This window comes from Cnephaeus nilssonii, assembly GCF_951640355.1.
Source record: "Cnephaeus nilssonii genome assembly, chromosome: 12".
Classification (NCBI taxonomy): Eukaryota; Metazoa; Chordata; class Mammalia; order Chiroptera; family Vespertilionidae; genus Cnephaeus; species Cnephaeus nilssonii.
Window position 1 is genome coordinate 62,110,943 of NC_137083.1, and position 22,132 is coordinate 62,133,074.

Here is a 22,132-nt window from a genome sequence, read left to right on the forward strand (position 1 = left end):
CGATAAATTAAAACACATACCCACACAAAGACTTAACCATGATTGTTCATACCAGCATTATTCAAAATAGTCAAATTGAAAACAATCCAAATGTCCATCAACTGATAAATAAAATGTGGTACAGCCATACAATGAAATGCCATTCAGTAATTAAAATGAAAAACTACTGATACATAAATGGACATCAAAAGCAATGGCACACATAGACTAATCACTAAAATCCTGCAGCACACCAAAAAATATATTTTTTACCCATCAGACAAAAAAATAGGTATAATTCTGATTCATTCACACTGGGTGGCCATTGTTGTGTTGGCTGCTGTCATTTTTTAAAATATGTTTTTATTGATTTTAGAGAGAGAGGCAGGGAGAGAAAAACAGAAACGTCAATGAGAGAGAAACATCATGGCCCCACTGGGGATCGAGCCTAAAACCTGGGCATGTGCTCTGACTGAGAATCCAACTGGTGAGCTCTTGACCCATGGGCCGATGCTCAATCTCTGAGCCACACTGGCTGGGTGGCTGTTGTCATTTTTTTATTTGACAATCTAAGGGAAAAGAGGTCAGTGCCCCTGACTAAATAGTCAGGTATTACATGTTTTAAAAATTCTTGTGAGCACACAGGTTGAAAATCACTGTGATAAGTGAACAACTCTGACACAAAAGACCATATACTGCACAATTCATTTACATGAAATTTCCAGAAAAAGCAAATCTATAGTAAAAAAAAAAAAAGCAAATCAGTGACTACTGGGGGCAGAGAATGGGAGCAGGGATTGACTGCAAACGGGCAAAGGAAACTTCTGGGGGAAATAGAACTGTTTTTTATACCCATTAAGATGGCTACCATAATTAATTAATTCATAACAAGTGTTGTTGAGGATTAGAAGACTTGTACACTGCTAGGAGAAATGTAAAATAGTGTAGCTGCTATGGAAAAACATTTTTTTACTTACTGTTAAATAATGTTGGCTTAGCAGGTGGTCTTATTTTGTTTCCCTTTTATGAAACCTCAGAGTAGAGAGGCAAGAAACTCATTTTGGGGTTTTGTGGAAGGGTAGAAATTTATAAAATTTATCGTAAGTCATGACTAATGTGGCTCAGTGCTTAGAGTGTCAGCCAGCACACCAATGGGCTCAGGTTCGATTTCTGGTCAAGGACAAGTACCTGGATTGCAGGTTCCATCCCGACCCAGGGTGGGGCACATGTGGGAGGCAACCAATCAATGTCTCTCTGTCTCTGTCTCTCTCCCCCCTGCCCCCCGCCACACCCTTCCCGCTTCTACTCTCTCTAAAAATCAATGGAAAAAATATCCTCAGTGAGGATTAACAACAGCAAAACTTATCATAAGACTTGTAATAAAATACTTGATGGACACAGAGACATAGAAACATAGATAGCCCAGCTGGTGTGGCTCCGTGGCTGAGTGTCGACCCATGCACCATGAGGTCTCTAGTTTCCTTTCAGGGCACATGCCCTGGTTTCTGGCTCAATTCCCAGTGGGGGGCATACAGGAGGCAGCCCTTCAATGTTGATGTTTCTTTCTCATCGATGTTTCTATCTTCTCCCTTCCTCTCTCTCTAATTCAATAAAAACACATTTAAGAAAAACAAACACAGGCACAGATGTACAAAGACAAACACACAGCGATTCCCCACATGTAACAGAACTCCTAAAGACCTCTACCGAGATCCTTCCCATACACAAAGACACACACACAGAGCGAGAACCCCCTACATCTCCACAGAGTCTTCTATGTGTACCCTCGGAGATACCCCACACAGACCTATATATACTCTGAGGCCCATCCCTCTCACAAAAACATAGAGACTCAGAGAGAGAGAGAGAGAGAGAGAGAGAGAGAGAGAGAGAGAGAGAGGCAGGCACCCAATAGGTAATGCTTAAAACTCAGATTTTTATGGGAGTTGAGCAGTGTTCTCCATAGTTATTTTGAGAAGGGACAAGTATATTCTCTAATGTACTTTTAACTGAGCCAGAAAATGAAGAAAAACTAGACTGGTTGCCATTGGATCTGCAGAACAGTGAATGCTACAAAGCCAGTTTTTATTTGAATTCCTGTTTCTGGAACCACTTGTTCCTGGGCATCATTTTCTGTTTGATGTACTCATCATGCTTAGATAAAAAGTCAGTCTCCTCTTTCTTTCAGGAGCTTTCATCCTAGATTGCTGGTTAAGCAAAGTTCCATGCTTAGATCCCCTTGGCACTAACGAACACACTCCCTTGATGCTATCTGAGTCACATAAATCTGCCCAAGATTAGGAGGTCCAGAAACACTGCACCTATGTGGAGGACTCATACTGAGTCCTCTGTGGGTTTGGGGGACTGAAGAATGTAGGGTGGAGAGGGAAAATTGTGTTAAAACTAGAAAGAGATGTAATTTTGTATTTTTTTACTTACTGGGTAGTTCATGGTATAAGTTTGCATAGAGACTCAGGGTAATAATTTAGCTGCAAGTTAAAAGATTTTAAAACTACACTTGATGTAGGCGGGGATGGCACATTGATTGTGCTGGTTGATAGAGAGATCACTGGTATCCACATAGCCAGGTTTTTTAGTGCCTCAGGCAGCATTTTTTTTTTTTTTTTTAGAAATATCTTGTTAGGGCACAGAAGATTCCACCATATAGTATGCTTGTGCCTAAATTCTTTTTTTTTTTTTAATATATTTTATTGATTCTCCACAGAGAGGAAGAGAGAGGGATAGAGAGCCAGAAACATCGATGAGAGAGAAACATCGATCAGCCGCCTCCTGCACAACCCCCACTGGGGATGCGCCTGCAACCAAGGTATATGCCCTTGACCGGAATCGAACCCGGGACCCGATTCCGCAGGCCGACGCTCTATCCACTGAGCCAAACCGGCTTCGGCTGTGCCTAAATTCTTGAAAGTTTCTATCACACTGAGTGAATTAGGCACCAGAGATACATTAGTATAATAGTTTTACAAATACAGGTCCCAAAAAGCATTAAACCTGTTTAAAAAAATGTTTGCCCAAGCATATGGAAGAGTCCTGAGAGAATTGTACTCACTGCCCAATTTAACAAATGTTAGCATTTTGCATATTTTTTTGCAAAAGAGTAATATGCAGTTTGACCAACACTCCAACACACAAGATGGCTGCCCCCATGTGGACACAAGATGGCCAGCACAAGATGGCCAGCAGGGGAGGGCAGTTGGGAGGGACCAGGTCTGCAAGGGAGGGCAGTTGGGGGCAATCAAGCCTGCAGGGGAGGGCAGTTAGGGGTGACCAGGCCAGCAGAGGAGGGAAGTTGGGGGTGACCAGACCTGCAAGGAAGGGCAGTTGGGTGGGACCCAGGCCTGCAGGGGAGAGCAGTTGGGGGTGACCAGGCCTTCAGGGGAGGGCAGTTAGGGGCAAACACGCTAGCAGGGGAGCAGTTAGGCATCAATCAGGCTGGCAGGGGAGTGGTTAGGGGGTGATCAGGCTGGCAGGCAGAATCGGTTAGGGGCAATCAGGAAGGCAGGCAGGCAAGCAGTTGGGAGCCAGCAGTCCTGGATTGTGAGAGGGATGTCCGACTGCCCGTTTAGGCCCGATCCCACCAGGATCGGGCCTAAACGGGCAGTCGGACATCCCTCAAGGGGTCCCAGATTGGAGAGGGTGCAGGCTGGCCTGAGAGACACCCCCTACCCTTTCCCTCCCCTCCACCCCCCATATACGAATTTCATGCACCGGGCCTCTAGTATAAAATAAGTAAAAAAAATTGAGGTTCCACTTGGCTGGTGTGGCTCAGTGGTTGAGCGTTGACCTATGAACCAGGAGGTCATGGTTTGATTCCCAGTCAGTGCACATGCCGAGGTTGCAGGCTTGATCCCTGGTAGGGAGCATGAGGTGATCAAGATTCTCTCTCATCATTGATGTTTCTATCTTCCTCTCTGAAATCAATAAAAATACATATATTTTTAAATTAAGGTTCCTGTGGGTATAAACTAGTCCAGAATCAGAGTTGCTTGTAATTGTACATTTATAACAAGCTCCCGCATGATGCCAATGCTTCTGGTATGAACCAGTGTGAGTATCAAGGATCTAAAAGATTCCAAACTTGCCCTAACCAGTTTGGCTCCATGGATAGAGTGTTTGTTGACCCTCAGAGTGAAGGGTCATGAGTTCGATTCCAGTCAAGGGCATGTACCACAGTTGCAGGCTCAATCTCTGGCCCAGGTTGGCAATGCGTCTCTCTCACATAGATGTTTCATTTCTGTCTCTCTCTCCACCTCCCTTCCACTCTCTCCGAAAGCCAATGAAAGTATCCTCGAGTGAAGATTAAAAAAAAATAAAAAATTCCAAATTGCTTCTAACTATAATTGGACTTCCCATGTTGATTTTTCAGAGTACCATTTGACTGACCCATATATTAAATCAGCTCAAGTGTTTTATATATATATATCTAACCATAAATTAGAAGTTATCATTCTGTTTTAATTTTTTTTATTGATTTTGAGAGAGAGAGAGAGGAAGGGAGAGAGACATACTGATATGTTGTTCCACTTAATTATGCATTCATTGGTTGCTTCTTGTATTTGCCCTGGCCACAGATTGAACCCACAACTTTAGGTGTATCAGGATAATGCTCTAACCAAATGAGCTACTTGGCCAGCGCCTGAAATTATCATTCTGTTTTAAATATGAGTGTCTTGTGAGTTTGGTTTGAATGAGCCAGTCCTAACAGGAGGATGATCTCTTAAGTGTATTAAAAGTAAATTTCTGGATTAGTAACATTGGAACATGGAAACTTCACAAAGGTTCTGCTACATGGCGAAGCCTCCTGGATGGACAACCAACTAGTTTTCCTAAGGTGTGTCACCTTGATTTCAATGCTGACCTCTTCAAACTGACAATCCCTACTTCCAGTATTGCTCATATCAAACTAGACTGTATTTATTTCCATATTTATATCCCTACCCTCTCCTTGAGGGCAAGAATGGTATTTTGCTGATTTAATAACCCTATCACTTAGCAGTGTTTAGCACACAACACATAAATGGTTTTTTATGTAAAAGAAGCTCACACAATATCAGGGAAGAGTATTAGACAAGTATCCAGAAGTAGTAAAATTGCTTCTCCTTTATAGTACAGTCCAGCATAGACACTAAAAAGGGACTAGCATATGACCAGCCACGAATGTAGTAAAAATAGACACGAAAGTAGTAAAAATTCCTATTCCATTTCTGTCTCACAAAGCAGAGGGACCCAAGACTAGATTTAGTCAAACTTTAGCCAACAAAGCTTTGTTTAAAAAGACAGTTTATTTACCTGCTAGGAAAATGAGTCCTTCTCTAACCTGGAGCAGGTAATATATTGTTAACTTTGAAAGATAGATGCACACAACTATCTAATCAGGGCAAAATTTTCTTCCTACAGTCTCATCACACATACTCAATTCCTGCAATGCCTGAAAAAAAATTAGGTGTCATTTTGGAAAAGGACCACACATTACTATATTTTTCCAACTTAGTATAACTGCAGAAGTTACTCTCTAAGCCATTACCGCATAGGATATTTATTTGAGATATAAGTGAGACTCCAATTTCTAGCAAAACAATCTATATCCACTAAATAATAATAACTATGTTTACTATAAACAATAACATTTGCTAAAATAGCAAGTGCTTCTAGGAATAACTCATTATGAAAACTAAGTACTATCAGTATGGCAATTTTTAGTGTCATTCTTGAGTTAAATAGATACAGCCTTCAAACAAAAGTTACTTCTACATTCCAGCTAAAAGTTAAGAAAGAAAATAGTTAAGAAGGGTAAGTGAAAGAGAAAGGAAAAGAACAAACCCAAGATATTAAATTTTATTTGAAAACAAATAGAGCTATTTTACATTACAAGTAGTCCTTATCTTATCTATACTAATAAAAGAGAACGATGCAAATTGACCATACCTTCACAACGCCCACCAGCCAATCAGGAGTGTGTATGCAAATTACCCCAACAAAGATGGTGGGTTAATTTGCATATGCAGGCGCCGAGCAGCCAGGGGCATTCTGCACCACCCCAGCCGCTCGGGCCTCTGGGCAGCATAGGAAGGCGGAAAGGCAGCTCCGGGCCAGAGTGAAGGCAGTGCCTGCAGCCAGGGGAAGGAAGGCCCATTCTTGCACGAATCTTCATGCATCGGGCCTCTAGTCCTATATAATGAAAGGGTAATATGCAAATAGACCAAAAAGCAGAACAACCGAACAAGCAATCATATGCTAATGATATACTAAGGCAGCTCAACTGCTCGCTATGATGTGTACTGACCACCAGGGGGCAGACAGCCAACTGGTCGACCAGTCGCTATGACGTGCACTGACCACCAGGGGGCAGATGCTCCGACTGGTAGTTTAGCTTGCTGCTGGGGTCCGGCCGATCGGGACTGAGTGAGATGGGCCGGACACGCCCTGGAGCCCTCCCGTGGTCCCTCCCCGGCCTGATCGTGCACCGGTGGGGTCCCTCAGCCTGGCCTGTGCCCTCTCACAATCCGGGACCCCTCGGGGGATGTCAGAGAGCCGGTTTCAGCCCAATCTTGTAAGCCACTCCCCTTGGAGTGGCTCATGGCTGGCGAGTGCTGCTGGGGCAGCTTCTCCTGATTGGGACTGACGGCACGAGCCTGCGGCAGGCACAGTGGGGCCGGGATGAGCGGGAGCAGCAGGTAGGAGCTGCAGGTGGCGTTGGACTGCGAGTTTCAGCCCGATCCCTGAAGGCAACCCAGAGGGACTGACCCATGCACAAATTCATGCATCGGGCCTCTAGTATTACAAATAAAAATAAATTCCAGAGGAATTTAAGACCAAAATATATTCATGCAAACATAAAAACAGTTGAAAAAAATATAAAAGAATTTATTTATAAACCTAGGAAAGGAAAGACCATTCTAAGACAAAAAATGTTTAAGCCATAAAAGAAAAAAACTGGCCAATCTAATTATATAAAAACTTTCTAGAGAAGCACTTATACTGGTATACAAAGCATAGTCTATAAAAAAAATATTACATCAAATGTGCATAAAATGTTGTTTAGTAAACAACAACAGTATAGATTTGGAAACCAATTCAGCAGTTAAAAAAAGAATAAGATATATATGTACTAATATATAAAAAGCTCCAAGACATGTTCTTAAGTGAAAATAAGCAATCTGCAAAACAATGTATATACAATATGCTTTCATTTATGTACAAATTATAAAACTATAAATTTCTCTATGTACAAATATAAGTATAAAGTCTGATTAAAAAAAAAAAGTATAGAAAGACAAATTGAGACTACAAGTCACCTCTGGGAAGGGGAATAAGACTGGCTGAGGGCCAAGAAAGAACTGTTTTTACTACACTGAATTATTTTATAAGAAGGTATCCAAGCATTACTTGTGTAATTAAAAACAATTTTTAAACAAAAGAAAAAATAATGTAAATACAATTTTACTGAAATGAAGGAAATAAGAACTTTATTTGGGAATTGGACAGGTAGATAAAACATTTCATTTTGGACATGTTAGTTTTGAAGCCCAACTGCCAGTAGGCAGTGTACACACACAAGACTGGCTGTCATTCAGAAGAGGGATCTTGGCTAAAGAAATCATTTGGGGAGTTGTTAGTATGTAGATGATACTCAAAGGCATAGGAACAGTATGGATGACTTAGGGAGAAAACACAATGGAAAGAGCAGAGAACCCAGATTCAAGGAGAAAGGGCCAGCAAAGAAGACTAAGGACCAGCCAGAGGAATAAGAGGAAAACTAGTAAAGAGCAGTATCCTGGAAGCCAAGAGAGGAGACTGTTTTGGTAAGAAGTCTGTATCTGATGATGCCAAGAGGTCTGATATGAAGAGGACTAAAAAATAGACGGCCATGTTTCCCAATATAACAGGCATTAGCATTTTAGCAAAAGGATTTTTTTGGGTCAGAGTATAAGAGCAAGATTGGGTTAAAGAGTTCATGGGAAGAAAAAAGTATATAGTATGTAGTGAAAACTTAAGAAGCTTACTTTGAAAGGAGTAGAAAGATAAGAATAGCAGGAAGGAAATATGGAGGTCAGAGGACAGAGTTTTCAAAATGGGAAAGATTAGAGCAAGTATGAATACTGCAGGAAAGGTTCTATATAAAGAGGAAATAACCAAAGAAGTTCTTAAGAAGACAAGAGAATACAATTAGAGCACCTGTAGAGGGACTGGTCTTAGATGAAATGAAGTTCCTCTATCCCAGTGGTCGGCAAACCGCTGCTCTCGAGCCACGTGTGGCTCTTACACAAAATACCACGTGCGGGCGCACATGTACAGTGCAACTAAAACTTCGTGGCCCCATGCTCAGAAGTCGGTTTTCGGCCTGGGTGAGTCTACTTTGAAGACGTGGCGTTAGAACACTCAAGGGGCCAAAGAGCCGCATGTGGCTCGAGAGCCGCGGTTTGCTGACCACTGCTCTATCCTAACAAGTGGGAATTAGTAAAAGGTAAGCCCGGGATGCAGGTAGGTTTGTAGGTTTGGGAGGTACAAAGATGAAGGGATTCCCTTTTGGCAGCTTCTGGTTTTTTGGTTTTATTTTGTTTTTGTTAAGCTTCACCCGAGGATATTTTTTCCATTTATTTTTTTAAAGAGAGTGAAAGGGAGGGGGGAGAGACAGAAAGAAACATCTATGTGAGAGAGACACATTAATTGGTTGCCTCCCACACCGAGCCCCAACCATGGCAGGGGATCAAGCCTGCAACCTAGGTACGTGCCCTTGAACAGAATTAAACCCGGGTCAGTTTGTGGGCTGACACGCTAACCACTGAACAAAACCAGCTAGGGCAGCAGCTTCTGTTTTTTATAATAAAGTATAAGGCACATCACTGGTTTAAAAAGGACACAGCCATACCTGGTTTGGCTCAGTGGATAGAGCATCTGTCTGTGGACTGAAGGGTCCTGGGTTTGATTCCAGTAAAGGATACATGCCCAGTTTGTGGGCTCAATCCCCAATAGGGGGCATGCAGGAGGCAGCCAATCAATGATTCACTCTATCTCTCTCCCTCTCTCTTCCTCTCTGAAATCAATAACAATATATTTAAAAATAATAATAAAATAAAAAATAAAAAGAACACAGGGGTAGCGAACACACAATACAATATACAGATGATGTACTATAGAATTGTATACCTGAAACCTATATAATTTTATTAACCAATGTCACCACAATAAATTTAATTTTAAAAGTAAGTAAAATAAAAATACATAAAAAGAAGAACATGTGAGATTAGAAATAAATAGAGACAGTATGAAACAGTCATTTCCAGTGAGTGGGAAAGTGAACTTACTAGAGAAATGTACAGCATTACTAGGCAATAATGATTATGCATATGAGGTTGATGATTATGAATTTGTAGTGATATTGATTTGCTTGGTTTTCTCCAGCAATTCTCATCTGCATGGAGGCAGACAACTAAAAAGGCAGATGGTTAGGTTCAACCAGTGCATCACTCAGAGTTCCATAAACAGCAGAAGGCAACTATGGCTGAATTAAACAGAAAAAGAATTTACAGAATATGAGGTAGCTTTCAGAGTGAAGAACCTGCTTCAGGGCTACACAGCTAAAAACATCACCCAAAACCATATACAAAATGGGTTTGGGAAAGTTGTGTTTGCTAATGCCAAGCAGGAGACGCTGTAGCTTAGGCTGTACCATTATAGTTCTGGATACCAGGTGACACACTAGTAGCATTCCACTGTTGACCCTGTAACTGGATCATGCTGCTAGAGGCTGATGCTATATGGGAATTTGCTAATAATGGAGGAAGAAGTTGTAGATCTTGAGATCCAAAAGGTTGCACAGAGGGCTGAGTGGAGGGGAGTAAAGCGGGGAGGAGGGGAGAATGGGAGACACCTGTAATCCTGTAAACAATAAATAAATAAATAAATAAATAGTTGCACAGAGTGATCTTAGCAGCAGCCTAGGTTCAGTACTAAAGCAGATTTCACATGGGACTTTGGTCAGAGAAGTAGCCTCCCACTGTTGCTATGGGCAGTGTTGTCTCTCACTAATCCCAAAGGCATCACAGACTGGCAAAGCCTTGGGCAAGTTAATTACTCTCTTTGAGACCAAATTTCTAGTCTGTAAAATAATAATATTCATCTGATAAAACTGTCCTGATTAAATGAGATGAGAAGAAAAGATAGATATTTGGCAGAGACTAAATATTCAGTAAATGGTAGCCATAAGTGAAGAATTATAACTGAAGCCAAAAGAAGAGTTTCCAAGAAAACCCAGTCAACAGTATCTAATCTTTTAGAAAGATCAAAAGGGTTCACCATTGGAACACTACAGGAGGTAAGTTTGTAGGGAAGATGAAACCAGTTTTAGTCTCAGGTTACTTAACTTTCAATGACAGTTCTGCAGTATTCAGAAAGGCTTTAAGAAAAAGCCTGATTTATAGTCAGAAAAATTCCACTAGCAGCTCTAAAACTTCTGTACCCTTCCTGAGCTAAGAACTAGGTGCCCCAAACAAATATATTTACACTTGAAAAAGAGAACAGGAAATTACCAGCTATTAATGCAGAGCCCAAGAAAGAAAACGGTTAATTGAATTGTTGCAGAATATAGCTGGGGAAGAGGGGGACCTGTTACAGAAGGAATTTCACTCCACCACTTTCTCCTCTGCTCACTTAGCTCTCACCAAATCTCAGGCCATAGGTCATTCAGACTATAAAAAGCTCCTACAAATTCCATAGAAACCTGATCAAGCTTACTGAACCTCTTATTGGGTAAACAGAATTCAGCTCCGGATTGTGCATACCACCTGAACACAATGGCAGGACAGTAGATCAGGGCAACTGCCAGATTGTTCTCTCATCCACCTCAGTTGTACCTCCCTGAAATCCTATCTAATAAAAGAGTAATATGCAAATTAACCATCACTCTGCTACACCAACATACCACGCCCACCAGATAATCAGAAGCGAGTATGCAAATTAACCCAACCAAGATGGCTGAGGCCACAGAGAGAGCAGGATGCTTGGGTTTCCCTGGAAATGGAGGAAGCCAAGCTTTCTGCCTGCCTTGGTCTGCCTTGGCCTCCACTCAAGGTTACAAAGTTTCAGTTATAGAAGATAAATAAATCCCAACAAAAATTGCAGCAGCCGTAGAACTGGAGAGAGCAGGAGGCTTGAGTTGCCCCCGGTGATGGAGGAAGCCAAGCTTTCCACCTGCTCTGGCCTGCCTTGGCCTCCACTCAAGGCTACAAAGTTTCAATTATAGAAGATAAATAAATCCCAGATATCAGGGCCTCTGCTTGGGTCGCCTGGGGGGCGTGGCCAGCCTGAAAACCACTACTGGCCCCCCACCCAGGCTGTCCCATGCCCCAAGGGAACCCCCACCCTGATCCGGGACACCCTTCAGGGCAAAACCAGCCGACCCCCACCCGTGCACCAGGCCTCTAGCCTATCTAATCCTATATAATAAAAGAATAATATGCAAATTGACCATCACTCCAACACACAAGATTGCTGCCCCCATGTGGTCAAAGATGACTGCGCCCATGTGGACACAAGATGGCTACCACAAGATGGCTAGCAGGGGAGGGCAGTTGGAAGGGATCAGGCTTGCAAGGGAGGGCAGTTATGGGCGATCAGGCCAGCAGGGGAGGGCAGTTGGGAGGGACCAGGTCTGCAAGGGAGGGCAGTTGCGGGCAATCAGGACAGCAGGGGAGGGCAGTTGGGAAGGACCAGGCCTGCAAGGGAGGGCAGTTGGGAGCGATCAAGCCTGCAGGGGAGGGCAATTAGGGGTGACCAGGCCGGCAGAGGAGGGAAGTTGGGGGCAACTGGTCCTGCAAGGAAGGGCAGTTGTGGGGGGACCCAGGCCTGCAGGGGACAGCAGTTGGGGGTGACCAGGCCTGCAGGGGAGGGCAGTTAGGGGTGACCAGGCCTGCGGGGGAGGGCAGTTAGGGGCAAACAGGCTGACAGCGGAGTGGTTAGGGGGTGATAAGGCTGGCTGGCAGAAGCGGTTAGGGGCAATCAGGAAGGCAGGCAGGCAAGCAGTTGGGAGCCAGCAGTCCTGGATTGTGAGAGGGATGTCCGACTGCCCCTTTAGGCCCGATCCAAGTAGGATCGGTCCTAAACGGGCATTTGGACATCCCTCGAGAGGTCCCAGATTGTAGAGGGTGCAGGGGCTGGGCTGAGGGACACCCCCCCCCCTGTGCACAAATTTGTGCACTGGGCCTCTAGTATTTAAATAAGAACCACCAGAAAGAAATTGCACGTTCTTTATAAAATCAGCTTGACAAGAGTCTGAATAAAGATTCCAACAAACCTTTTATTTCTTTCCTACTCTCCTTTTTTCATGAACAATATATTTCTTGAATTAACTGGATATTAAAGAACTAAGTTTTTCCTCAGGACATCAAATACACAACTGCAACTTCAGCTCTGAGCAACCTCCTAAGACAGCTCTTAATGTTCAATCTTTCCCAATATAATTCACAAATTATAACACAAAAAAAGGGCTGCTTTCTCAGAAGATTCATAAATGTTCACATAAATATATGGTAAGACCATTAAATAAGCTCAATAAATAAAAAACATCCACAAAAAATACACAGATTAAGATTCAATCTGAGTTTTGAACAGAGAAATATTTCAACTGAAAAGCAACTGAGTTTGGAGTCAAACAGATTAGAGTTCTCTCAGCTCCATCACATTACTAAACGTGTAATCTTGAGACAAATTCCTTAATCTCTTCAACCCTCAATAAAATAAGGATAACACTACCTCTCTCTGAGAGCTCTTTTTTCTTAATACTCATCCGTGGATATTTTTCCCATTGATTTTTAGAGAGTGGAAGGGAGGGGGAGAGAGATGAAGAAACATCAATGTGAGACACATCAATGGGCTGCCTCCCCCGCGGGACCCAGGGATCAATCCAGCAACCGAGGCAGGAGCCCTTGACTGGAATCAAACCTGAGACCCTTCAGTCTTTGGGTCAGTGCTCTAACCACTGAGCAACTGGCTAGGGCTCTCTGAGAGCTCTTTAAAGGAGTAAATAAAATAGTATATGCAAAGCTCTAATACAATGCCTGGCACACAGCAGGAATGTATAACATATGCTTCCCTTTCTAACCTGTAAAATGTTTAAGTAGAGATTGATTCATAAAGATGGTAGGACTTAAAGAACAGGGAAAACTGTTAGCTAGACAGGAAGAGGAAGCATATTCCATAAGTACCCAATATCTATTTATAATTTTAAAAATAAGAATAAAATTTCAGGTTATTAGTAAATTACTAACGTGAAAATGCATCATTTATCTTAAAATGTTTTTTCTGTAAGATGCTCTTCTTCCTCTCTCCTAATTTTATAATTCTTCGCAGTCCTACATTTGTACAATTTTTTCTCATTCCTCTTCCTAAAGTCCTGACTCAGATTCTTACTTGGTTTGGGGGTAACCTAAGCCTTAAACCAGACACACATACCTTGGAATTCAAGAGTATTCTCCAAGACTTCTGGAGAAGACCAGAACCAATCATCTAAGTTAGAAAGGCCCTAACCAGTGTGGCTCAGTTGGTTGGAGCATCGTCCCATACACAGAAAAGTTGTGGGTTCGATCCCTGGTCAGGGCACAGACCTGGATTGCTGGTTCTGTCCCTGGCTGGAGTGCATATGGGAGGCAAGTGATGGATGTTTCTCTCACATCGATGTTTCTCTCCCTCCTCCCCCCTCCTTGCCCCCCACCTCTGTCTCTCTGTCTCTCTGAAATCAATGAGCATGTCCTCAAAAAAGAAAGAATTGGTGTGGCATAATGAAAAGAAGAGGGGCTTTGGAAACAGACAAAGGTTTAAGACAAAGATTTAAGTCCTACCTCTGCCACTTTCTAGACGTATATAACCTTGGGCAAGGCACTTTATCTCTCTGGACCTCATTTCCTTATTTGTAAAATGGAGATAATGCCACCTATATCTCAATGTGTTGTTGTCATGATTAGAAAAAACACTTACAACAATTCTTGGCATATAAAAAGCCAATTAATGGTAACTATTATTAGGGTCAATATGCCAATTGCCTTACTGAACATTTTGCAAGGCTGTACTTTCCTAACTAGCAAAAGGAGTCACACTGCTCCCACATTCCCATGCCTAGATCCTAAAGATTCTATTTTAGTAATCCATAATTAACCAAATCAAGAGCTTAAAGAATTCAGGCAAGAAAGTGCTAACATGGCTCAACTCATCATCTGCTGACAGCAACAAAGCCAGTGCAAGGTGGATACCTTTGCCAAAAAAAAATAATAATCTGCTTGAACATAGTCATTACCAATACTGATGTAAGCACAAACTAGTTACAGTTCTTGGCTCACAGCCTCACTGTCATAAAGTTTTAACGTTTCTGAAATACATCCTCTTCTGCCTTGTTTTCTGTACTGTGACACTCCTATAACTCCATTTTTAAGAACATGGAGTTATAGGGAAGAAATCCTCTCAACTTTACCACTCCATTCACTGTAGAACTTCTCTTCCCATTTCACCAATCACTTCTTATAAAGATTTTTGGTTTGTTGGATTCACTTGGTGTGAGCTTATGAAAAAAAACTTATATACAAATATGTCAGAGCCACAATGACAAGATCTGGTCCTCAGAGTATTACAAATTACACGATGTAACTTGTGCCAAAGATAAGATGTGACTAAGTAACCTACACACCATATGTTCGTTCTTATTAACTACTACACTTGGGAATTCTGGCTCTTGTAAAAAGTTTATTTCCCTTGTGTGGCTGAGCTGAGTAACAGAACTAAGAAAAATGATGGCAGATACATGAATGGAGTAAAGGATACCATCAATGGAAATGTGAATTAAGATAAATAAACTTGTATGTGACAGTTACAAAATTGAAGCAACAGTCACCAATTATACGGCCAAAGGCACTATTTCAATCCCCAAGTACCCCAGTCTCTCCCTACACTCTATAAAAGCAGGAGTCAAGGTCAGAATGATTAAGTAAATAATTTAAGAATCAAGAAAGGCTCAACATATCAAAATGTCACACTGTAGTACCTTGGTGAGGTGACTTTCATCGTAAGGAAAGCAGGGCAGTCTCATGCACTTATAATTTAACCCATTCAATATCAAGAAAGTTAAAGATTCTGTCTCCCAAAAGTAGCCTTTAGCTATGTTATACAGCTGTATCCTTGCCCAGAGTTATACATGCTTAACATCGAGCAGAGTATTTTTTTAAATATTTGTATTAATTTTTAGAGAGAGAGGAAGGGAAAAGGAAAGAGAGAAACATCTATGTGAAAGCAAAGCATGGATCAGCTTCCAACTGGGAATCAAACCAGCAACCCTTCAGTGTACAGGATGATTCCCAACCGAGCCACAACACTGTACAGAAAACTAGGTCCTAAAAAAAAAAAAAAAGAAAACTAGGTCCTGCATTCCATAGCCTTGAGGTGCTGAGTAAATCTAGAATTATGGAACCTACATTTTTATACTGGAAAAACAGGAAGAAGGTGGTTTGGCAACAAGGAAAAAATGGTCAAGAAGCACACCTCAAATTTGGAAAAAAGACCGATATGCTGGCCTGTGATTTTTAAACTTATTTTTATAGAATATATTGAATTTGGTATCATTCGGAGGTGGTCCTAATGGCATGCACTTAAGCTATCATGGAAAGAGAAATAAAATTCTTAATAACAATAGCTATTATTTCTTAAGCCACTACTATATGTACCAAGTTCAATGCTAAAGCCCTCTATTAATGCTTCTAATCCTCAATCATAACCGTGTACTTATAGAAGAGGAAACCAAGATTTAGAGAATTTGGAAATTACCCAAAAGCTAGTTATCGGGGATACCAGGATTCAAATCAGGTCTGCTTGACAGTAAATCCCATTCCAAAAACAGTTTGTTGAACACTCTTACCCTCAAGAGATCTAATCAAATTATATATTTTACACAAAAAGACCCTTAATCGCAGGAAAAATTTGTCTGAAGTTATAAAGCAACTAAACTACTCAGAAACATGTTCTAGATTTCCAGACTCATATATAGGTAGTAAAGGCGGCTCATGCTGCCTGTCTTTCCTCCTATAATTCCTCCCAGAGGAGTTTCATACTGCAAACGACAAGGAAACAGTCCTAGAGCATCACTAAACAAATTCCTTCAGGCTTGCCTCTGACATCATTTGTTAATCACCAGTATTTGGGTGGGTAGAATGAACGGATTATCTGCTTTATAACTTACTCATGAGGTTATTATAACTAAAATTAAGCTGGTTCCAATTCCACAGCGTCCTGCAGTGAAATCAATGCCGATTTCACAACACTTGAATGCTGTTCTGATAATTAAAAATCGTTTCCAACAATTAAAAAAAACCACATAAATCATTGTGTCCATATTGTACGTATCTCGGAAATTAGAGCCATAATCGTTTTGTACATGATCCACGTCTCTGCCTTTTCCCATATGTGCCCCTCTTTTCCTGTGCTGATTTAGCTTTATGAGAGGAGAGACATGCTAAGCATAGCAGTGTAAGGGTAATAGGGAGTATACTACAGCGAGGCACACTTACTCCCCGCTGCTCCAAGGCTACTGTCTCTTCCAAACTACATCTGAAAGAAGCTGGCAGCTGGGACAGAAAGCCCCACAATGATAGCTTTTCCCAAAAGTAGAAGCATTTCTTCCTAACACGTTCAGGTCACAATAAAAGGAATCAATAAAACACCATGCTCTCTACACACAGTCTAATAATCCTGGTGGCCAACTACGGATCGGAAAGAACAAACCTCTGAAAAGAGTGAAGACAACCTCTCCATTACACGTCTACATTCAGAGAAGATGCACGGATATTGCAGTATCTAGAGTGAAGGGCACAGCATCAGCCCTGCTCTATGGAAGCTGTTGACCACAGAAAGGCATAAAGTAATCATCTGTACAGAAACCAGACAACTGAGGATGTCAATGCTAGGTAACTACTGCTTACTCCTAACTTCAATCAGAAAAGATCTTTCCGCCCCTATTGCTGGGTGATCTCTCATAAGCGGTAAGGTTTTTCTGCACCATCGGGGTCTTCTCCCCGGAGAAGCTGAATAATAACACGGGAGTATGTTGGGGGTGCAGGGAGGGGCACTATTGGGTGCCTCTTCTCCTTGCCCATTCCAAGTAGGAGTGGAAAGCGCTACCTCCATGTTATTCATAGTGAAGTACGACCGTGCGGGCTGGAATCTTCGCTCCCCAGCAGTGGGGGCCGGGTGAGGGCATCTCTGAGAGTGGGTTTAAGGGGGAAAGGGTCTCTCCGCCTCTGTGATCAGAAGGGAGGGCGTGGAGGATGGTGCGCGGTGCCGACAGGATCTGCGTGTGGTTCCCCTCCCTCCCTCCCTCCCTCCCTCCCTCTCGAGAGGCAGCCCGGCCCCAATACCTTCTTGACTGTGCGCGGCGCCTCGGTAACGGTGCCGTCGGGGCTGAGCAGGGCCTCGCCGCCGTCGCGGTGCCGCTGGTGCTGGTGATGAGGGTCGCTCCGCTTCATGGCTGACGCCTGAGGCACTTTCCCGGCGGCAGGGCTAAGAGCAGCAGCTGGCCCCGAGCCCGGGCCGGGGGCTGGGGGCCGCTCCGCGGCGGGAGCTGGGGCCTCGGGGTCGCCGCCGCCCGCCGGGGGGGCCATGGCGCTCACGGCCGCCGGGCTCAGTCCCAGTTGCGGCTCCGCCTCGGAGGGGCTCAGGTCCTTCAGGTCCACCTCAGACACTTTCGCGGCAGCCGCTGCTGACACAACCTGCACCGACATCACCGCCTCCACTGCAACCGCCGGCTCAGGCTTCAGCTCCAGCTCCTGCTCGGCCCCGCCTCCCGCCTCCCTGCCCTTTCCCTCCCCCATTCCTCCACTCCTCCCCTCCATCGCCTCTGCTCTCCCCCACCCCCGCCTCCGCTGGCCCGCCAGCCAGCCCTGGGCTCCCGCTCCCGCCCCCGCCCCGCCCCGCCCGCCCCAGCCCGCCCCACTCGCGCGCGAGGCGCCACGGAACCTGTAGTGCGCTTGCTCCCGGCCGCACGCGGTGAAAAGACCGTGGGACCTCAGCCCCCAACCTACACTGCGCGCCGCCGAGAGCGCTGCCCGCGACGCCCCCTGGGAGTTGTAGTTTTCGTCCCCCTTCCTCCGGCAAGTTGGATTCTGTAGGATTTATGGAGCACTAGGGCCGGCGACTCACAGAAAGGAAAGGAGTGAAAATAGGTGACACAAGGAAGGGGATAAGGAAGAGAAAGTCTCCTGAGGAGTTACGGTTTCATGGAGTGAACACCAGAAACCCTAGGGTTGGGAAGGTGGGTGAGAAATAACCCCGACTGCGTGAATTTCCTGTGTGTGCGCGCGCATGTTCGCTATCACGTGAGCAGACATTTAAAGGAAAAGTGGGGGCGTCACGTGAGAAGAGAGCCTTCCTCAAGCTTAAAGTTGCTTCATTTTCCTGATTCTGTGAAATCGGTACTCGGACACCTTTCCAAACTTAAGTGACATTGTTTTTAGAAGGAAAAATATCCCTGCTGTGGCAATTTCTGACCAGTATGGGTCTAGAAGTTTAAAATCAGTCCAAAAAGAAGTAAGTTATCATTAGAGATTTCAGGGCAGTGGAATTTCGCGTTTCTTTAAATGAGGCCAAATCTTTTGACCTATTAATTCTACTAAAGAAATAATCTGAAATTAAGATAAATCATTCAGCAAAGAAGAATGTTAACTACAGTGTGAAAACTGATTTTTTAAGGACTCATTCTATAAAAATAGCATTTCCAAATCACAGTGAAAAGAACTTGAATAATTGACCAATTTTGTTTTCTACTATGTGCCTTAGAGATACCTAACTAAAAACTGGTATCTGACACAACAGAATGACATTTGCAGAATGTAATATTGTAGTGACATTACTGAGATTGATTGTTACAAACTCTTTGAGTATTAAGTGGTCACATCCTAATTATTTATATAGAACATTGGTCCAATAACAAAAATAAAGAACAGCAGCTGGAAATTTATCAAATCCAATGTTCAGAGATAAAAGCGTTGACCATTCTTTCAATTATTTTCTAAAGATAAGTCCTCTTTTCATATTGAAATCTGATGTCAATTAAATTCAGGTATTTTCCCAAGCTACTGTGTGAAGAGGATGCTGAAGGCCATCTCCAGCATATTGCTCTATAAGGACTCTTCCAGCTCACCAATTCTGGCTCACTTCCAAAATATACCCACCAATCCAGTTTTATTTCTGTCCAGGAGGCTGGGTGCCAAGAATTTATATAAGCAGGGACTTACAAACAGCAATAGATGCAGTCCCCAGACTCTGCAAATTGAAAATGGCAAACATTGTGAGACCAGCAAAGCTCCAGCCACACCACCTTTCTAAACACTGACTTGTTAAGTGATGGGATTTGGGGTGATTTTTTAAAACTTTCTGTATTATTTTAAATTTGACATTTATTTTAGAAGGTATACAAGCAAAGACGTGTATGGTGGCTTTGTTTTTAATAACAAAAGGGGTATGTGAAACTGCTTTAATGTCCAACAATAGAGGGTTACAGCCTTTAACATTAAGTTTGCCAATAACCTTTTTTTAATGATAAAGAGAAATAAAAGCTTATGATGACATAGTAAACTAAAAAGCAGGAGACAACATTGCACATTCCATAAGATTTTAACTATGTAAATAACACTTGAAAAAAACAAAAGACATTAAAATGCAGGTAACGCTGGGTAATAGATTATGGGATAGGTTATTTTTTTCTGTATTCTCAGAGAAACTACGGTAAAAGGGATCTTAGAGTTTATGGTTGCTCAGAGAGTGATTAGCCCTGACAACCCCAGAAGGCCACTAGACATCTAGTCTTTGAAGTAACTATTTTTTTCCCCTGGCAAGGAGAGGAGAAGCTCCATCTGTACTACAGAATTTCGCCTGCCTTAATCTTCCCTATGGTACTCCTGTCTTGGAAATCTGTTCATTTGTGGAGTTGTCCTTCCCTGAATGGAGTCTCATATCCTGGTCTTCAAAGTTGTGCCTGATGCTATGTATTGGAAGGCATCTGAGCATTGCCATTTCTGCAAAGCCCACAAGTACACCAGACACAAGGACTTTCTTAAGCTTCCTCGTCACACTCTGGCTTTCAGAATTTCCTTCCTGTTGTAAAGAACCAGCACAGAGCTTCATCTTCCAGCTGTCGGGGCAGGGATTAGCAGCTCTATAACTAATTTCTTTCTTCTCTCTAATGCACAAGGGAGCGCTGTACAGCCACCTGGCATATGTTGGAACTCATAGGCAGCAGCTGCCTACCTGGACTTCCACCACTAGAATTGATTACTAAGGGGATGAATTAATTCTTCAGTGGGATGTGGTTACAAAATATAAGGAGTTGGAGGACTGGAAAGAAACTCATATTCAAGCAATGTCCACTGGTTGGGTCAAACATCAGGGCACACTTTTTAGCCATTCTTAACTTCATCCTTACCCAATTGCTGTTTCTGCCGTCTTTGTTACTGAGGGACATTGAGCACAGTTAAAGATGGAGATAGCATACTGGAAACACGGCAATTAAGCACAAGTTTATTAACTACTTAGTTTATTAAATATTTAAATCATAGGTTCTTTTTCCCTCACTTGGCTCATTCAGCTTCCAGACCCTAGCAGGCTTGAATGTATCTTTCCTGAAGGAAATTAAAAGAACTTCTCTGAAGTCTCTGATAAATCAAAGAGAGAAAACTTGAAGATATTAACATGAGAGTTTCATAAGGAAATGGGCCAGCTGCATCACCCTTGGTAAAGACCATACCCATGTTAACAGAGTTTCTAGAGAATCATTAATGTCATACTCAAGTACAAGCAGATGGACAAAATCACCAGATGTATGAAGAAAACTTTTAATATGAAAGACAAAACCCAACATAAGAAAACAGAAAGATACCTATAAATAAATAACTTGGAGGAAACAGGTTGTGCATGAAAAAAAAAAAAATCAAGACCAAAAAAAATCATTAGTATCCCCAGAGACTGAAGATATTGTATTTGTGAAAGAATATGCTATTTCAAGAAGTGAACATTCAGAAAATAAATGAGAACTTTAAAATGAAAGCATTCTAGCAGAAAAAAAATTTAAAACTCAATAAACAAAAGAAAAATTAAAAATAGGAAAGATGCATTTTATCTTGGCTCAAATTGTTGAATGATGGCTTATTTTATGGTTTTTGTTTTTTTAATGTATTTTTATTGATTTCAGAGAGGAAGGGAGAGAGAGATAGAAACATCAATGATGAGAGAGAATCATTGATCAGCTGCCTCCTGTATGCCCCACACTGGGGATTGAGCCCAAAACCCAGGCATGTGCCTAGATGGGGAATCGAATCATGATCTCTTAGCTCATAGGCTGACACACTCAACCATGGAGCCACACCAGTCAGACTTATGGTTTTTATATTTGTGTCTAATTCATGTTATAACATGATAAATGAAATGTATTTTGCAGCTACAATTTTCTGGAAAAGTATGGTCTTTTAAGAATTTTTTTTCAGATCTCCATTAAGTCTTTTTTTCAATTTCCAAAAAGACTGAAAGGAAGAGAGAGAGAGAGAGAGAGAGAGAGAGAGAGAGAGAGAGAGAGAGAGAGAGAGAGAAAGGAAGGAGGGAGGGAGGGAGGGAGGGAGGGAGGGAGGGAGAGAGGGAGGGAGGGAGGGAAGGAAGGAAGGAAGGAAGGAAGGAAGGAAGGAAGGAAGGAAGGAAGGAAGGAAGGAAGGAAGGAAGGAAGGAAGGAAATGAATTAGAAGGTCAGTCCAGGAAGTTCAACATCTGAATTATATGAAAGCCAAAAAGAGATAACAAAGAAAATGGAGGGGGGTATGCTAATCAAAGAAATTATTCAAACAATTTCCCCATGCCAAAACCGGTTTGGCTCAGTGGATAGAGCGTCAGCCTGCGGACTGAAGGGTCCCAGGTTCGATTCCGGTCAAGGGCATGTACCTTGGTTGCGGGCACATCCCCAGTGTGGGGTGTGCAGGAGGCAGCTGATCAATGTTTCTCCCTCATTGATGTTTCTAACTCTCTGTCCCTCTCCCTTCCTCTCTGTAAAAAATCAATAAAATATATATTAAAAAACAACAACAATTTCCCCAAATTGAAAGATGAGAATATCCAGAAT

The 22,132-nt window shown here is 42.6% G+C and overlaps 1 protein-coding gene across 2 annotated transcripts in view; it reads right to left on the minus strand.

Moving 5' to 3' along the window:
- AHCYL2 (adenosylhomocysteinase like 2) overlaps positions 1-17,805 on the minus strand; it is a 178,188-nt gene extending 160,383 nt beyond the window's left edge. For both annotated transcript variants that reach the window (XM_079786223.1, XM_079786222.1), the window contains exon 1: positions 17,391-17,805. In XM_079786223.1, coding sequence (XP_079642349.1) covers positions 17,391-17,753 — 363 coding nt within the window. In that variant the 5' untranslated portion in view covers positions 17,754-17,805. The remainder of the gene's footprint in view (positions 1-17,390) is intronic.
- Positions 17,806-22,132: the final 4,327 nt, after the last annotated feature.